This window comes from Colletotrichum orchidophilum (assembly GCF_001831195.1).
Source record: "Colletotrichum orchidophilum strain IMI 309357 chromosome Unknown Scaffold_202.1, whole genome shotgun sequence".
Taxonomy (NCBI): domain Eukaryota; kingdom Fungi; phylum Ascomycota; class Sordariomycetes; order Glomerellales; family Glomerellaceae; genus Colletotrichum; species Colletotrichum orchidophilum.
In genome coordinates, this window is record NW_019173158.1 from 30125 (window position 1) to 47961 (window position 17837).

The following is a 17837-nucleotide window of genomic DNA, read 5'->3' on the forward strand; positions in this document are numbered from 1 at the left end:
TTCTGTCAGACCTACTTGAGCTGCTTAAGAATCTCGGTCAAGAAATCTTCGAAGCTGAGAGTGATATAGCCGTCTCTGTCGTCATCATACTTCTTGAAAACGTCCGTCATGCGCTTCAAGGAAATGCAAGCCTGGACGAAAAGATCGAAAGACATGACGCCTTCTCCACGCTTGTCGTACGTCCGGAAGAGAAGCTCGACGAAACCAGGGCTGAGACGGTAGCGGAAAGCCACGAGGGCATTGGTGAACTCGCCGAGGGATATGTTTCCGGATCTGTCGGCGTCGAATCGGTCAAATAGAGTGCGCCACGACGCAAGGAAGGACCAGAGTCCGCAAAATTCGGCAAATCCAATGGTACCACTGCGATCGGAATCGAACATGCGGATCATCATGCGAACTGTCTGGGGATCGAAAGCAGTCCAATCACCGTTGACAAGGGCGGTCGACAGCTCACGTTCGGAGAGCTGGCCAGTACCTGTAGACAACAATCAGTGCGTATTCCTTGCAAGAGAGTAGTAGCACCGTCGCTTACCATCCTTATCGACAGCTCGGAACAGGGGTAAAAGCGTCGGGTCAGCGCCGTCTGCACTCATATCGGGAGCGGGTGACGGAGGCGGCCGGGAGTTGGGGGGTGGGCGGTGGTGGGCGGTCGGGCGGGGGTTGCCCGTCGGGGGAGGAGAGCTGACGCCGTACATGTTGGGGCTAGGTCGGCGGTGGTCGTTCCGAGGATCCGGGCGATGGAAGTCGTCACGAGGAACGGGTGGCGGAGGCTTGCTCTCGTAGCGAGGCTGGGAAGGCTGCTGGGAAGGTGCCGGGGCAGCGCCACCCTTCTATGATGGGAATGTTAATTTATCTGGGAACGCAAAATCCAGGGTTGAAGGGTGCCGATGGGGTGAATAAGGTAGTGATGCGTCAGGTGACCGGAGGCCGAGGGCGCAAACGTACCTGTTCGGGTTCCGCAAACCTAGGAGAGGGTTAGCATGGCGGGGTAGACTGACTGGGTGTTTAGGCGATGGACAATGGTGAAAGACGTGTTGTGCAACGTACCTTGGGAGTTCGTCGGGGTTGTAGGGTCTGTTGTACGCCATTGCGAAATTTGGTGCGGTTAGGAGCAAACAAATGATCAAGAGGGGGGAAAGAAGGGTCTTTTTGTTGGAGGGGACTGGATCGAGGCTCCTGGGCTATATGAAGCTGGCGAGGTGGGGGGGATTACTGTGGGCAGAGCAGAGCAGAGCAGAGGGGAGCCGCAGTAGCTGTATGTAAAGCCAAGAGAGAATGGAACCTGGAAGCAAGCAGAAACAGGGGAGCGGAACCACGACTCAACGTCAGGCGGCAGTCGGCACGCTAGTCAAGAGGTAGGACTGGGTGGCCGGTGGGTTAGGCTGCCGCGGAGGCAATAAAATGCCAATCGGGCTTCAAGGTCAGCGGAAAGAATGCAGAGAGTGGTTTCAGCCGCACGCCGAATGTGAATTGAGGCTTGGGCTGAGGGTGCTTTCTGGTGTCTAGTTGCGGTCGTAGATTGAATTAAGGGTGGTGGTGGTATGTAAGGCAAGGCTTTCTTCCTCAGTAGAGGGGAGATATGCGATAACAGGTCGCGGAGATGACGAAGAGGGGGGATTATTAGCTGGCCTTAGAAAACAAGACAGACAGCTGGGGGCAGCTCTCGGCAAACGGACGACCGAGCAGCTTCTTTGGGGGTGCGTGGGATGGCACGGGCGGCGATTTGCAGGGAAACAGTGTTGGAAGAAGCCGAAGCCTCGGTGTGTATGAGTCGGCGCCCGGGTCGAGACACGAAACAGATTAAGAGAAAAGGTTGCAAGGCGCAGCTGCGCTGGATACATTAGATATGAAGGAAAGGGGAAAAAGAGAGAGAGAGAGACACCACAAGCCAGCGGGATTGCGGGAGAAGGGATGAACAGGCGATGGTTTGCAGTCAGCCTCTCGAGTGGATGTCTGCCAGATTGCTCTCTGGGGAGGCAGGCTAAAAACAGAACAAGGGCCAATTGATTCTCTGCTCGCTTTTGGATTCTGACGACTTTCTCACTTTCCTATCCCAGGCACCGGGGATGGTACACTAGAGTCCAGAGGAACCCGGGACGGGGGGGGCGCCTGTCTACTTCTTTCCAATTCGGGTTCCAGGTTCTCTCTTCTTTCGTCATCTCTGGATTTTCCCCCAGCAGTTTGCCATTCATTCAATCGTCAGTCCCACCAATGTCAGTCAGTACCCAGCTCGGTTTCGTGGCCCCGCCACGCTCGCCGCTGTTCCTGGTTCCGCCGTCGGGTGGGTTTGAACCAATGCCGCACCGGTGGGGCAGGGGAGGGGGAATGCGAGCTATCGATTGAGAAAGGCAGACAGGACGGGGAGAATACCTAGGTATTGCAATCGCAGACAACCTTAATGTTGAATGTTTAACAACAACAGATACGGATACAGCCCAAAGCAGACGAGTCAGTCCGTCTAAATCCCGTCAGTAAATCGCCCACGAGCCGTAAAAAGGGGTCTTGCGCACTTTGTTTCCAACCAAGAGCCTCGGGTTTTTTCGCTTCCATGTCTCCCAATCATTGCAGTCGCTGTACTTGCCTTACCTACCTTAGCGTGAGGGGTGTGTGTGCGCGCTGGACAGAGGTCGCTCCATAATAGAGGTTTGATATACCTCCGTATTTGAATTAAATAATAGTACCCTTGATACTTACTGCTTACGCATATAAAAAAAAAATAGAATATACCTTAATATAATATTAATATTGACTTGACAGTAAATACCTTACACGCCTTCCTCTCTTTGAAAGGCCCACTAAGGTATGCTAGCAGAGCAGCCTTCTTTAGTTAGAGGTGCTGATCCAACAGAGATCGCATAGGTTAATGGAAGTCCAGTATTAATCACCTAAATTAGAGAGTAAACTAAGGGTTCTCTTATATCCGTATTAACTACCTATTAATACAACAAGAAGCCAGACTGCCAGCTGAGGGACCCCACAGGGACATATCCCCTCTAAGTAGCAGCCCAACAGAGCTCTGTCCAGCGCACCCCCCTCCCGGGACCTACCTGAAGGAGCCTCGGGAATGGACGTTGGAGTCTTGGACCCTGCGTTAGAGCGGTACGTATCCACATAACTGACAGCAGTGACGCTTAACTCATACAACTCCCGCACACCACACCCCGAGTCCTCGACACCACTGGGCCGGGCGGCATGTCATCCATCTGAGATGAGCTGGTTGTCGTATCCCTATTTAAGCTTATTTCACCATGGCTCTTTCAGTCGCCAACACCTGAGACGATCTGGCCAGTTGGCAGCTGCGCGTGGTGTCCCTCTCACCTTCCCTATAAATAGCATCTTGCAACCTTACCTTAAAGTCTTGAAGTTGTGCTCTTCGCATGTGGGCAATTGAGCCTCTCTCCCGTCCTCCCCGGCTGAGGCCCTGTTCGATTCATCGTGTAAGCGTCACGGTCTACAATCAGCCCGTACCACCCTAACATATTTCCCAATTTTCCACCTTGCCCCTTTCCCCCTTCCAGTCTGCCCTGTCTGCCCCACCACAGCCCCGGCACCAACGCGCCCCTCCCCAGAACGCCGAGCCTCCAGCACGGGACGCCGGCAAGCGGGATTGCGTATGCTTTCCAGCTTTTTTGCAGATTCGCGGCCATCAACTCGACCTGTCCGTCTGCCTCGAATACTCGGAGCGAATCCTTCTCTCTCCCTGTCTCTCGTTCCCCGCCTCCCCGTCCTAAATTGTATGTACCATGATCCCCTTCTCTTCAAGACCTCGCCCGGAACACTTCACCCTACCTTAGCCCGCCACTCTGACTTTTCCGCCAGGCCCGTTTTAGACCCTCAAATCCCCTCCCCTTCTAGAACACTTCCAATTCCTCCTCCTCTTCCTCCTCCTCTTTCTCTTTCTCTACCTTTATCTCTACCTCCTCACTCTATCCCCCCTCAAGTCTTGTCTGTCCTGTCCTGTCCCGTCCTTTTCGTCTACCTATTTCCAACATGTGTACGCGCGGCTTCCTGTGGTCCTCTCACACGACTCCCGCCTCGGCCTTTGCGATTTGCCGCTTTCGGGTGCCACCGACGGCTCTCACAACGTTCGGTCCTCTCCCAGCTAGGCAAGTGCCCTGGGAGATCGATCCAAGCTGGATCGCCGAGCTGCCTCTGCCGCTGCTTTTTTGGTGTCGTGTGCAGGCCCCGACACTAGATACACCGGACCAGGACTGATTTGCTCGGAATTTCTTCAGGTTTTGGCATCGTCAATGCCATTTGTAACACAGTTCTCTAGTTCTTCGCCTGGAACCCACGTTGAGCAGCAGCAGCTGGGCTGTCACTTCTCATATCCCGTCTCTTCGCCTCCCTCGCGTGGCACATCGTCCCAGACAGACTGCAAGTCTACGACAACCGGCATGGCCGACTCCAACCTCTCCACCAACGGCAGCGGCGAGTTCTGGCTGTACGGTTATGGGTATGTTTTCGACCCGTCGAGATCACCCTCGATCCCTGCCACTCTGCCTCTTGGGCTGCTCCTGTCCTCCAGCTCCTCCCGCCTTCCCGCGTACATCCCTGCCGTAGACAAGCCTCACACACGTCGGTGCTGACTTCGCAAACCTGGTCCTCCAGGAGTCTGATATGGAAGCCTCCGCCGCACTTCGGTTAGCCTCACCTCGTCCACACACCCCTTTCTCCCCTCTTCTTTCTTCCCCTTGCCGCCATCCGAGCCGCCGGCTGATCTGTGTCGTCCGTCCCCACAGATAGAAGAATCCCTGGTTGGGTGACGGGATATGTCCGTCGCTTCTGGCAAGTTCGTCTCTCCCTTCCCTCCCCCGGGTGTGCCGTCTCATCCAGTCCTGCGGGATATAAGGCCACCTTGCGTCCCTAGTGCCCGCTGCCACCAATGCTTATTTACACTTCATGTCTTGCCTCCGTCTCGTCTCCACTGGTCTCACTGACAATTCACACAGGCAAGGTAATCGTCTTACCCTCAAAGGCTTCACATAGTGCCATCCTCTGCTTGTCATCTCGAGACTCTCTAAATCCTTCACCAGTGAAGATCACAGGGGTACGCCCGAGGCTCCCGGCCGCGTTGTCACTCTCATTGAACGTTCATTCTGGGAGCAACTAACCGACCATCACGACTCCGCACCCGAACGCGTCTGGGGTGTCGCCTACCGTATCAAGGCCGACAAGGTCGCCGAGGTCAAGGATTATCTTGACATTCGCGAGATCAACGGCTATACGATTCACTACGCCCCTTTCTACCCAGCTGATAGCTCCGAGCCAATACGCACACTCGTGTACATTGGTACCCCGGACAACGACCAGTTCGTTGGCCCACAGGATCCTCAGGCTCTCGCCGCCCTTATTCACAAGAGCCGCGGCCCGAGTGGGCTAAACATCGACTACCTTCTAGGCCTTGAGGAAGCTCTTAACGGACTGAGCCCAGAGAGTGGCGACGTCCACATCACCGACCTCTCCAACCGGGTACGGGCCATCATCGCCGCCGCGGTGATATCGCACGACGCTACCTCGGCCCAACCACACCTGTCTGCTGTCGGCGGTAACTTCAAGCAAGAAACCAGTGTCAAGGAACAGGGGGAGACAGAAAAGACAGACTGAAGAGATTTCTGCACATTCTTTTGCCTCTTCTTTGGAAACAAGCGCCCCTCCCTCAAACCCTCCCCCCCCCCCCTCCACCCCCCCCCCTCCTTCACCCTCCACCCCTTCCTCATCCTCCGTACCCCCCCGCCCCCCCCCCCCCCCCCCCCCCCCCCCCCCCCCCCCCCCCCTTTTTTTTTAAATTCTTGCCCTTTTGCCCCTGGTGCAACAACGCCTTAGAGCCATGTCAACCAACATTCTGTTTCAAAACATACAGCACATAGAGACATTCGCGCAGACAAGTAGCATTAGACCACATATCTGTTGGCTCCCACGACAATTCCGATAACACTCTGCATCATTCCCAGACACCAGTAACCCACACACCCCAGAATCACCGGAATAGGAACCGTCTCCGCATGCGGAAGAAACCAAAACTTGGTAGCAACCATTTTAGGGCAACAAGATGAAGGTCAAAGACAGAAGCAGAAAACCATTCCATTTGAGAAGACTAGGCCGTTACCAACCCTTTGACCGCGGGTTGGGGTTTTATTTTCCAGAGATCCAGTGCAACAGAAGAACCGGGTATTGTGTTGCAGCGAAGAATATCACCAAAGCTCGATCGAACCAACGGGCGCGCACACGAACGTCTGTCAGACTCGGAGGAGTAATGTGGGCAACAAACCTTGGCCGCATGCTCCCCAGTTGCGAATACCGACAACAAGCGGGCAACGAATCTCCGAATTCCAGCGAGCACTAATAGCCTCGGCCGCCCTGGGGCTGCTGAGACGGGTCCGCATAGCCGTAGGGAGGCTGGGGTGCGTAGCCATCTATGAAGTGTCAGCGAGACGGACCGACGATGGGAAGCGACATTCTCAACTTACCCTGGGGAGGGGCACCGCCGTAGGGTTGCTGAGGGGGGTAGCCGCGGCCGTAGGCGGGCTGCTGCTGCTGGTAGCCCATGTTGGGAACTCCATATCCACCGGGAGCGCCTCCGTAGGGAACAGGAGGGGCGCCGTAGCCGCCACGTCCACCGCCGAAACCGCCGCGGAAGCCACCCCCACCACGGGGGCCGTTGTCGGAAGCCTTGTCGACGCGGATAGTGCGTCCATCAAATCTAGCAAGTCGATGTGTTAGCCGACCGAGGGACTTCCACCATCATTGCGCCGGGACAAGCAAGCAATGGAAAGCATTTTGGCAAAGGCAGCGTACTCGACGTTGTTCATGGCAGCAATGGCCTTCTGAGCGTCACCATCCTGAGTGTAGCGGACGAAGCCGAAACCACGGCTGCGGCCAGTGTCGCGGTCCTTCACAACGACCTTCAAGGAGGGAAAAAATTGCGGTCAGATCTCTTTCTCGCTCTCTCCTTTTTTACTGTAATAGTGGGACAAAGTGTCTCTCCATGGTCCATGGCGACGCCACTCTCAAGAAAGTTTCTTCGGACCGGACAATCAGTACTTACAGCTTCCTCGACGGCACCGAACTCCTCGAACTTCTGTCTGAGGGTGCCTTCCTCAGTGTGCCATGCCAGGCCGCTATTGAAAGTCTTGTCAGCAAAAAAATGTGTTTGGCATCGTCAAAGGACGTCAAGGATGCGCCGGTGCAGAAAAGAACCTACCCAATGAAGAGCTTAGACATGATGATAGTAGGGTTTTTTGGTATTGGTTTTTGCAAAGAGCTTGGTGAATTATCTGGTTCTTGCGAGTTAGGTTTTCTCTGACAAAAAGGTTCAAGGGAGGCTGCAATGCATAAATGCAAGTGGTTTCTGGGTGGCGCCAAGCGGGGTTTCTTGATGATGAGGGAAGAAAGTCAAGGGACGAAAGCGCTCGTTTTGGCACTTCTCAGTTGAGCAGGCGAGTCAACTCTGGGAAATTCGCATCCACCTGTGCAGCAAAGAGACGAAACAGTGTTATAAGGGGGCCTTTGTCACTCGAACCTGGCGCGCAAAGTGGCCCGACACAGGCGACAAAGCAAAACGTACAATTTCCAGGCCGGAGGATGGCAGTGCGAGATGGAGGGTTAATGGGGTTGTGGGCTGTGTCTAACAAAGAAATTCGCAGGCGTTGCCACAGAAAAAAGATGCCGAGCGTTGGAAAAGGCCGAGGTGTACGTTGTGTTGAGAGAGAGAGAGGGAGAGAGAGTGATTGAGAGAAGCGAGATACGGACCTGGTGGTTGGAATTAGGTGGGCGGTGTTGGTGGGAGTGGTTGACGGACGTCAGGATTGAGACTGTTTGATGGATCGAAAAAAGGAAGGAGGGGGTGAGAAGGAGAAGAGGTCGAGAGGCCACCTTGAGGGGAGAGAAAGGAAATGCTGGTTAGCGGGAAATTTCTGAATGGATGGAGGAAGGGCGTTGAGGCAGTGCAAAAAAGGGCCCCAAGGCAAGGCAGGTAAGGTTTGGTGTGTATGAGTGTGGGAGTGGGAGTGGAAGGCAAGTTGACTGGACAGGAGTGCCGTAAGGCAAGGTAGGCGGGGTGGGTTGAGCAAAGGACTTGGACGGAAAGGTCAGGCAGGTACAGCAAGAGGCAAGGTAGGAGCGGAACGGGGGTGACGGGGAAGGGGAGGAGGGGCGGCACTGTTGCCTCTTGCTTCCTGCTTCTTTTGCTTGAGGTGTGCAGTTCAGCTCCCATTTGCGGCTTGCCGTCGCTGGTCCCAGCCTCAATTGTCCGTCCTCTTCCGCGCTGTCGCCGCCGCCGGCTGTCTTGCTTGGATTGGGACTGGAGGGCGCCGTGCGGGCAAGATGCGAGATGGACAACAGCTCGTGGCGGGAACGTGGAGGGGTCCAGCGAGTCGGGGCAAGTGGAGGAGGGGGGGGGGTTTCAATTGACCGACGAGCAACAGGACGAATGACGGCATGCAAGGTACCTCTCCTCGCTAATGAGTATAGCCAGGTACAAAATAACCGCCAAGGTTAGTTCTCGGCCTGAGGCGACAGGAAAGAGTAAAAATTAAAACAAAAATAAAAATAACAGTGCAATGGGAACAAGCAAAACGAAAACCTGAGGTATTCTTTCGTACACCAAGAAAGATAGCGGTACGGATACTCAAACAAATAATTGAATACAAACGTCAAGTGAAGGGGTGCACATACCTACCTTATGTTGGTTTGTTCTTTGGACCAACTATTTCTTACCGAATTCTTTTGATGCAGTTGAAATATGTTGAGAAAGAATCGAGGACTTGGAGGAAAAGTAGCAATAACCCCAAAGTGATGAAAATGGCATACATAATGCGGAAAAAAAAAAAGCCGCTAGGAATCTTTTTCTCCTTCTCAATCAATCAGACCAAGTAAGTACCGGATCCCTGACGATAAGGTAGTAGCAGTAGGTAAGGGGAAAGGGAAGGGGGGCGGAGGTTCAATAGGGACAGGTGCAGGTCGCTGTCGGAATCGAATAATCGCGCTTTTCTTTGTCTCTTCTCGTTCTTTTTCCTGTGGTCTTCGATTTCCCCCCCTCCATCCCGATTCTCAAGCGTGTCCCTGTTCCTCATCTTACTGTGTATATGTGATGGACACGAGGTCCGCCACAACGGCTTGAACGGCTCCGGCGGCGGCGGCGAAAACGAAAACAGGGACCAGAAGCACACCTGGCCGGCCAAGACAGCGGCATTCTAGTACATGCAATACCAGATGGGAGTAAGAATGAGAGCATGAGAACATGACTTAGGTTGCCTGCGGTGAAGGCACGTAGGTACTGTACCTTGCCTCATCCTGAGAGGCACATGCGTCCATCTTGCAGGCCCGCTGGCTTCCTGGTTCATTGCCGCCGCCGCTGCTGTTGCTGTTGCTGTTGCTGTTGCTGCTGGCACACGAGGCAAGGGGCCAAGACATCTGGGAGATCTGCCCGGGAAGAGGGACCCATGAAAATCCACCCATGAACATCTAGTGCAGTGTCAAGGGGAGGGGGGGTCCTAAAGAGGGGACCGCCCACATCCCAAATTCGGCTTTTCTGCGCAAGGGGGGTTGAGGAAGGGAAAAGGGCCCAACGCCCATCAATGTTTCGACCAGAGCATGAGTGTGGTAGCAGGGTTAGCTCCCCCTCCCAAACAAGCATCAAACAGACGAAAAGCTCACATGTACAACCCCGCGATACCTCTGTCACCCATGGTCATCTCTTTTTTCTTGCCGCGAGCCGTGCAGTCCAGACGCGGCGCCCTTCTCATCCAGCGAGTCTGAATCAGTCGGATGCCTTAGAAACACCATACGAAGATCCGAACAGCAGCCCTTCGAATTTCATGCTGTCGTCGGCGCCGCGAGGTGCTGCTGTCGTCGGCGCCGCGAGGTGCTGCTGTCGCGGCCTGGTGTCGTAGATGTTTTCGCGTTTCGTGGCCCTTCAAGTTAGACAACGCACGACGAGACGCACGCACTTACGCACTCGACCTCCAGGCAACTGCTCCTTGGAGGCGTATTTCCCACTCTGCGAGCTTTCGTCGCAGGGCCCTACCCCGTCAACAATATCACCACCACCAGGAGTAACGGCTTGTCGCCCGATACACGCTCCGAAGCCAAGTACCCAGACATTGAGCAAATCCACTGCTGCCCGTCCGTCGAAACTCGAAACTACGGCTCATCATGCTGCCCAATGTGCTCACTTTTATGCGGTCGACCTGACTAACCAAGCGCCTGCAAGTGTGGTGGGATGAGATGCAGAGACCAGGACCACGGAAAGCTTCTTAGAACCCATGAACCCAGCTATTGCAGGGTTGGCAGGCAAAAAAGCTCACTACCTGATCGAAGGCGGGCAAATCAGCCCATGATGTGCTATGTAGCTGCCCCTTGTTGTAGTCAGTCAAAAGACTCGCATCCGCACAGACGCCTGCGCTGCTAGCCTCTGAGAAGCCGCTAGATAGATGGTGAATGAGTACTCCGTAGTGTAGAAGCTGGCAATGCCGAAGAGGGGCGCCGCGAGAGGTGGTGAGCCCGTCAGCCTGAGAGTACCTACCTAGGTTGAGAAGGAAGAAGGAGGAGACGAGCCAAGGTGGGATCCAGACTCCAGAAACAGATTGGCATCTGTGTCTGCCATGGGCCCACGGCTGCTGGTTTATGCTGGAAACACCTGCGCGGGACGACAGGCTTGGCCTGTTCACTTGTGGACGCACCGGACCAAGAGTGGCAGTCCTATTCGACCCCACACTTTGCACAGCCTCCTTTGACCATGCCCAGTTTGAAGCAAGATGAACATCTTGGAGCTGCGACATCATTCTCCAACGTCCACCTTCTCCTGAAAGTGGGGTCTACTAGTGTAGCACCTCACTGCACTTGCAGAGCCTGCAGAACCGGTTCTCGACTCGGCTTGCATTCCAGATGTGCGGCCTGACGGGCTCTGGGAGGCGGCCAACTCTGACTGATGCTAGAATGTCTATCCTCATCCGTTTGGTAATCTCGTCCAGCCGCCATATTGCGACATTCGCCGTTCACGTGCCGCCGCCGCCGTCCTTGCTCGTCCTTGGCGCAATCGTTTATCCGTTTGCTGGCATGGTCGTGCCACGCCGCTGGAGAGTCTGGACAACTTCCATCGCCATCTCACTCGCCAAAACCGCCCGTGGGTGGTGTCGGTCCGTACTCTGTAGTCCGTCCCTGGCTTGTCGTCCAATGCGCTCCAGTGTTCCAGCCATTTCCTCTTGTGAGTCTTGTCATGCTACCCTCGTCAACCCGTTCTGACGTGATCTTGACCTAGATGCTTGTTTTCCATGCGCAAAGACGTGACCAAGCAGCTTCCCAAGACGAGAGTTCCTTTGCCGGCATTAACTACTCATGCGACGCGACATGCGAAGCAGTACGTCTTGGGAGAGCCCTAGGGCCGCAGCGAACTAGAAGTCGGTAAGCAACCTCTGTTGTCGCGCAGAATCGCTCCATGCAGTCGTCCCCTTGGAGCTCCACTCCCCGCGAGGCACTGACCAGCGAGAGGCCCATGAGCAGCCTCTGCGATGTGGGTGAAGTCGTGAAGTTGTGAACTAAACCTCTCAGAGTGGATGTATCTTGTGGTCCAAGTTGTCCATGCTAGTGGAGCTGGTCGATCCAGTGGAGACGTGGATAGCCCTCACCCTCACCCCTCTGTCGTATCGTCAACTTGGTTCGGCTATGACAGCCCCTCCCCCAAGCTACGCACGTCGCGCAAACAACCCCTCGGCTGTCCTCGACCTAGAGACTTTCGGTACATCTGATATTACCTATCCGCCCGACAATTGCCCGCTTCGTATGACGCGACATCGAAAGCCTATATTGGATAGCCCTGAGCCAGCAGCCCAGCGCAACGACGGCCAAAAGCAATATCCCTTGGCGAAGTCGAGCTCTGCGGCAGTAGCGCTTGAATACCAGGCTGTATTCCATCACCAGGATATAGCAGCGCCATCTTGGAACAGCTTCAATACAACTGTATGATGTGACGCAATGATGTGTCAACGGCTAGAGCACCGCATCGGTAGGGACTAAGGTGGTGGAACCTTTAACCTCCTTACCCTTGGAAGTATAGCCGCCGTGATGTGTCGCATGGGCCAGCGATTATGGGGGCCTTGCATTCGAGATGGAGGGGCAACTTGGCCTCCGGAATGCCACCAGCAGGAAACCTCATGCACATGTCCCGCGATCCAGCCAGGAATACCAAGACTTAGAGATGGCTCCACGGTCTGGCACCGTCTTCACATACTACCTAGTTGCTGCTCCAATGGTGGGTTTTTGGCTTTCGCAAGTCGAATATAGGTAGGTGGTCGACGAATGTTGTGCACAAGCTCGATGCAGGCAGGGCTGGCGGTATGAAAGAGAACGAACGGGCTTGTTCTCTGGGGATCCCAGGAACATTCGAAACTGCCAGGGACCGTCTATTAGGTCGTCACCGGACGAAGATGAAACTTGCTGCGCCTTCATCGAGGTCCACAGCCTGATTTCTTGGCCGCAAAAGCAAAGAGCTCATTGGGGCCACCGTTGTTATCGACACATGTTGAGATAACGCATCTCGACGTCTATCTCAAAAAGGTGTGTACCAGCAAAGTGTAGATGCTGTAAATATGTTGTATACGAATATGCAATACGGATTATTTGGCCATTATGAGGAATAGGAGGAGGGCAGAGATGTTGAGATACTGCTGCGAAATGACCCGTCCAGGGGGGGCTCTTGTAGACACGTGCGTCGTCACGGACGATGCAACCCTGTAAAATGTCTTTTGGGCTGATCTCAATTACTACTTTCTTCCAGCTGCGTGCGGAATCTTAGCTCTCCAGCTCCTCAACCATTCAACGCTTTCGCCGAGAAGCTCTCAAAGAGGTTTTTTTTTTTTTTTTTTTTTTTTTTTTGTCTCCGTGCAACCCTGAGACAACGGTATAGCTGTTGTCAGACCTTTTCTCCGCATCTTTTCAAAGTCATGTGATAAATGTAGGTTATAGGCTTTGGCCGCCCTATCTGCATTCAAGTGATGTGGATTTGTTGGTGGGCTAGGCGTGGAAACCGTGCGAGCTCGGATTTGGCATTTTTCGCGGCTATGGGCAAAAATAGTCTGCAAGTTCAGCTGTCAAGCATCTGTCAGGACGGGTCGCGTCCGGTACGGCTTCGCCATAGCCAAGGTGGTGCTATCAATAGTAGTCGGCCGGGTTTTCGATACAGGACGTGTTCCGTCTATACAGGGCCACATCTTGGCATTTTGAGACAGCCGCAACTTTGAGGTTCGCGTCGACTGCATATCAAGTGCGCCGACCTGCAAAGTCTAGCTATCGTCTGACCCAAATTTTCAAGGTACATTGGGTCCCTGCCTGGTTTACCTTACACAGCAATACTAGCGCCTGATACCAGGCAACCTGTTCCCACCTTAGGCAGGCAGGTAAGGTACCTACCTGGGTGGGAACATCAGTCGAGCTCTTTCCGGCTTTAAAACGAGCTCCACCCTTGCCTTCTACCTGCCTTAATCCAGCGAGCAGCGCTTTCTTCACTGCTAAACAGCAATCCATGGAGAAAGTGTTGGTGAAATCAGAATAAGAAGAAGGAACACTATCCTAAGAAACAGAACGTTGGTCTGTATGACGTGGATAGCTATTGTCGTCTTTAGGCGAGGTCGGGCCCCTAGGGTACATAAGAGGTTCTTCTCCTAGACATATTTGGCGTCTGGCTCAAGTTCCGAGGCTGGATGTATTGGGACTATACGTGCCCACCACAGTCTTCTGCGTTGTGTTCCCTTTAATTGTCAGTCTTTGCCATCTTAGCTACCGTTGCCAAGCTGGACAGGCGCGAAAACAGCGTACGATGGACCGTCGTCCGACCAAGGATCACCGTGGTCTAGACCTACATCGCCATCATTTCCGCCGCTCTGGCGACAGACACACTGCATCAAGTCAACCCCGCCGGGAAGAATTAAGGACAAGTCGTTTTCACTCGGGAAAGTCGAATCAGCCTCCGAAAAGCAACGTGCTTGGAGCTGCTAGAAGTGGCACTGGCATTGTGGAAGACTGGCTTGTCAATGTTAGTCGTCGAGGCGTAGATACTGTAGAGCCTGCAAACAGATCACAACCAAGTCAGGGCGAGGACAGTCCGCAAGCCTCAGGATGGAGACCACACGGTATATCCTTCCAGAGAGTTGCTCGAGGCGATCACAAGCGCGACCTGTCGCGAGACAGCTCCATTATCGCCGAACCAATGAAGAGGAAAGACAGGCTGCCAACGGCGGTAATACATGGCCCCATTCAACGTTCCCCAACGGTACGGCTCAGATCGAACGAAGTCCTCGTCTTTTCAGGTAGTCCTCCACCTAGATTCGAGAAGCGGGCGAGGTACAAAACAAGAGAAGATCGTTACGACTCTCGGAAGAAGCCTAAAGAGAAGCGACAAAGGACCCGTGAGGAGACCACTACGCGGCCGGAAAACTCGCCCAAGAAGACCACCTCCTCCGGTCGAGAGGGCCCAAATAATTTCCAATCTGAGGCCATTCTCAATAACAGACTCACAGTAAGTAATCAGTAGGGACCAGGGTCTATGTATGTTGATGAATTTGTAGCTACAACCATGCCTGACGCCAGGCCTCTTCCAGAATGGGCGCATATCCTCGCCAAAGCCTGGTGAGCTATCATTTTCTATGAGCTGAGAATGCAAAACTAATGCGTAGTAGTTGAAGAGTTGGCGTACAACTCCATGATCTCGGTTGAGCAGCCTCCATCACGCAAGTCCTCATGGCAACGACAACAACGCTTAGAAGCCAAGGGCAGACAACGGCGAGAGAGTGAATTTGTAGGAATATCAGCGTTCCTTCGTCGCAAGGAGACGCCTACAGCAACTCATTCGGACCAGGGACTAGGGCTACATCGTGCCCGCTACGAGGACCGTGAATTGAGCGATCGATTACCAGAAAAGCTCCTGGTGTGTGAAGATCACTTCTCAAGGAGAAGTATTACGAGGTCCGATTCTATAAGCGATGGCCAACGCCAACATATCCATGACGAGACCTATGTCGCACCGGCTCGACACATTCGATCAAGCAGTAGATCTACGACTTACGTGACTCAGAACACCAGTGGCAATCATCAAATATCCTTGCCAGGCGACATTCTTGGCCGTCACCATAGTAGTACCCCTGAGCTGATGAGAGAAGCGCTTCGGGAGACCGGTGTATTCGACGGAGCTAGAAAAGGTGGGAATGCTCGTGTCTCGTCGCATGATTCGCGTCAACGGAGGCAAGGGTTGCATCTTGAAGAAGAAGAGAAGCACAAGACAGCCAAAGCCTTCCGGGAGCAGCCGAGGATCATTCTATATTCGGACAAGGGAGTCATGACCACACACGAACCATCACTGTCACCTCGCGTGTTGGAGAATTCCACGAATCTGGCAGATGCACAAGATACTTTTGAGCCAGAGAGGAAGAGAAGGTTGAGGGCGGGTGGCTCGGTAGATTCAACCACACAAAAAGCCACGGATGAACCGTCTGGTGGAAGGATACACAATGACTCTGATACAGAGTCTCGCTCCAAGACTACCACTCTGACGACCCGAGCAGCTACGGCTGCGCAAGCGTGTTTGGCACCACACCCCAATGAACTATCCACAGAAATGGAAGTAACGCCAGGGAATACCCAGGAAGTACGAAAGATGATACTAATGACCGACGAAGCTTCCATGGTAATGACTGAAAAAGACGGAATACGTGTGGCGGATGGCCCCGAGCCGGAACGTGTGGCAACGGTCGAGCAACATGACAAGAATGCGGTGCCAGAATTGTCTGCCATACCTGCAATACCTTACCGGCGAAATATATACGCCCAAAATCACCAACCTCCGCATAGAGAGAAAGCGAATCTTCGTTGCGCTTTTCCAGAAAGAGAAGCTTCTAGTAACGATCTTCATGATCATCCATACAGCAAGGTCAGTCACAGGGAAGAAGCCTTCTGGGAGCCACCGATGTTTTCGCGACTGATATCTCTGGCAAACCAACCAAGGAAGCCTTACCCTCTGTCTCATTTCCGAACAAACGGTCATGATTCTATGAATAGTTTTCATCCGTCTCAATTCCAACCGTCGGAAAGCATAACCGACTTTATCGCCCGCATTGAACAAGAGGTATTGGGAATAGGGAGCTCAGGATGCGAGGACAAGCCTTTCGATGAACCTGGCATTCAGCAGCACGACGATCGACTCCAACTGCCTTTCGACATGGCCAGAGGGCCTTATCGTCCGGTATCTCAGGATGTTTTGATCGACCAGTCTTTTACAAAAGCTGATTGGCGGCACCCAGAAGACGCATTTGACCCCTTAGCAGAGCAGCCTTCTGAGATCGAATTTTATGGTGAACGACCCAATTACGAGAACGACTATCGGCAACAGCAGAAGGTTACACAGCTGGACCAGGACGAAGAGGACGAAAAGGACGAAATGCGCGCCTTCTGGCGGCCTAACTACTTTTGTTAGCGACGCATTCTATTCAGGCTGCTGGTCCTTCCATTTCGCCCAGAGGTTAGCCACGTCGATATCACATCTCTCTGCCCTCACGATTATTGCATTTGCCTTTCCTGTTACCGGTGCGTCGATCATCATACCGTCCAACGTCCAAGCTCCACGGCCCGCCTTGCTAGCTTTCTCGTCTGCGATTGCAACGCGCACTGCCCACTCCACTTCCTTTTCGCTAGGGGCAAAAAGTTTCTGGACAAGTCCCACCTGATTCGGGTGTATGCACTGCTTTCCATTGAATCCCATGGACCTTCCCCCGATAGATTCCTCTTCCAATCGCTTGTGGCCTTCATCCCCCTTGTAGGAGGTGCAGACAAGGTCGATCGCACTCGGCAAGCCGGCGGCCTTGGCAGCAGTTACGATGGCGGAGCGTGCGTAGAGGAACTCGGTGAGAGATGGCGTTCTTGTAAGAGACAAGTCTAGCGCAAAGTCTTCGGCCGCAAAGATGAGCCCGCTGAGGTATGGAGACGCTTTGCAGATTTCTGAAAGGTTCATAACCGAACGAGCAGACTCGATCAAGGCGATAATTTTGATGGGATTTTGGGATGTTGCCGTGTGTCTTTCGGGGGCTACGTGACGCAAAACATCGGTAACGTAAGTCAGATCGGCAGCGGAGTTGACTTTGGGAACAACGACAGCATCGATATTTGGGAGTGAGCCTAAAGACGTCAAGTCATCCAAGGCAAACTTGGTTTCCACTGCATTGATTCGGACAGCCAGTTCGGAGATGGAAGACGGCCGCGAGATATGCTTGGAGAGGAATGAACGTAGCTGTCGTCGAGCGTCCGATTTCAACGAGGGAGTCACGGAGTCCTCAAGATCATAAGTCACGTTGTCGGACTTGAGACCCAACGACTTGGTCAGCATCTTTTCCGATGATGAAGGCACTGGACGCTTGTCAGTCAATCTCTAGGCGGAGTTGCAGAGGCTTTCATTACCATAAAGCAACGCTCGGCGGACGATTGAAGAGGACCTTGCCGCCATGATGGATAGACTGCCGGACGCAATGCTACACGTTGGGATTGTGTAAGCCGTAGCCTATCACTCTTGAATTGATTAAAACTTAGTTGAAGCAATGAAGGAAAGCTTATTATGATGAAGGCAATTGATAAGTACAAATAAAACCAGGCGTAGCTCTTGAATCACTGGCGCTGGCAGCTCGTCGTCACTTCATGTACGGACGACACCCGGTAACTCGACTTCGGAACGACTAGATCGAGTCGGCTATTTGGATGTTGCTTTAATGGAGCTGGGGTGATGCTGATGATGTAATGCGAGCTCTGATCAGGAGCTGTCGTTTCTGCCGGGTTAGACCGCCGAAGTACCCCTGGGCACC

At 53.6% G+C, this 17837-nt stretch overlaps 6 protein-coding genes across 6 annotated transcripts; 2 read left to right on the plus strand and 4 right to left on the minus strand.

Moving 5' to 3' along the window:
* Window positions 1–11: 11 nt before the first annotated feature.
* On the minus strand, window positions 12–1088 carry CORC01_13611 (uncharacterized protein; the record flags this gene model as incomplete). Its single annotated transcript, XM_022625227.1, has 4 exons — window positions 12–475; window positions 533–830; window positions 946–964; window positions 1048–1088. The coding sequence occupies 4 exons, from the start codon at window positions 1086–1088 to the stop codon at window positions 12–14; spliced, it is 822 nt and encodes a 273-aa protein (XP_022468266.1).
* A 3162-nt stretch (window positions 1089–4250) lies between these two features.
* Window positions 4251–5607, plus strand: CORC01_13612 (ChaC-like protein; the record flags this gene model as incomplete). Its single annotated transcript, XM_022625228.1, has 2 exons — window positions 4251–4456; window positions 5037–5607. 2 exons carry the CDS (start codon window positions 4251–4253, stop codon window positions 5605–5607), a joined length of 777 nt encoding a protein of 258 aa, XP_022468267.1.
* A 735-nt stretch (window positions 5608–6342) lies between these two features.
* Window positions 6343–7224, minus strand: CORC01_13613 (RNA recognition domain-containing protein; the record flags this gene model as incomplete). The annotated part of the gene is made up of 5 exons (XM_022625229.1): window positions 6343–6416; window positions 6471–6703; window positions 6799–6905; window positions 7049–7121; window positions 7205–7224. 5 exons carry the CDS (start codon window positions 7222–7224, stop codon window positions 6343–6345), a joined length of 507 nt encoding a protein of 168 aa, XP_022468268.1.
* Window positions 7225–10833: 3609 nt separating this feature from the next.
* Window positions 10834–11088, minus strand: CORC01_13614 (uncharacterized protein; the record flags this gene model as incomplete). Its single annotated transcript, XM_022625230.1, has 1 exon — window positions 10834–11088. A coding segment is annotated over one exon (255 nt), but the record flags the coding sequence as incomplete, so codon positions are not given.
* Window positions 11089–14203: 3115 nt separating this feature from the next.
* Window positions 14204–16462, plus strand: CORC01_13615 (uncharacterized protein; the record flags this gene model as incomplete). The annotated part of the gene is made up of 5 exons (XM_022625231.1): window positions 14204–14512; window positions 14595–14622; window positions 14673–15763; window positions 15873–15919; window positions 16081–16462. 5 exons carry the CDS (start codon window positions 14204–14206, stop codon window positions 16460–16462), a joined length of 1857 nt encoding a protein of 618 aa, XP_022468270.1.
* A 9-nt stretch (window positions 16463–16471) lies between these two features.
* On the minus strand, window positions 16472–17485 carry CORC01_13616 (HpcH/HpaI aldolase/citrate lyase family protein; the record flags this gene model as incomplete). Its single annotated transcript, XM_022625232.1, has 2 exons — window positions 16472–17388; window positions 17440–17485. The coding sequence occupies 2 exons, from the start codon at window positions 17483–17485 to the stop codon at window positions 16472–16474; spliced, it is 963 nt and encodes a 320-aa protein (XP_022468271.1).
* Between the last annotated feature and the right edge of the window lie 352 nt (window positions 17486–17837).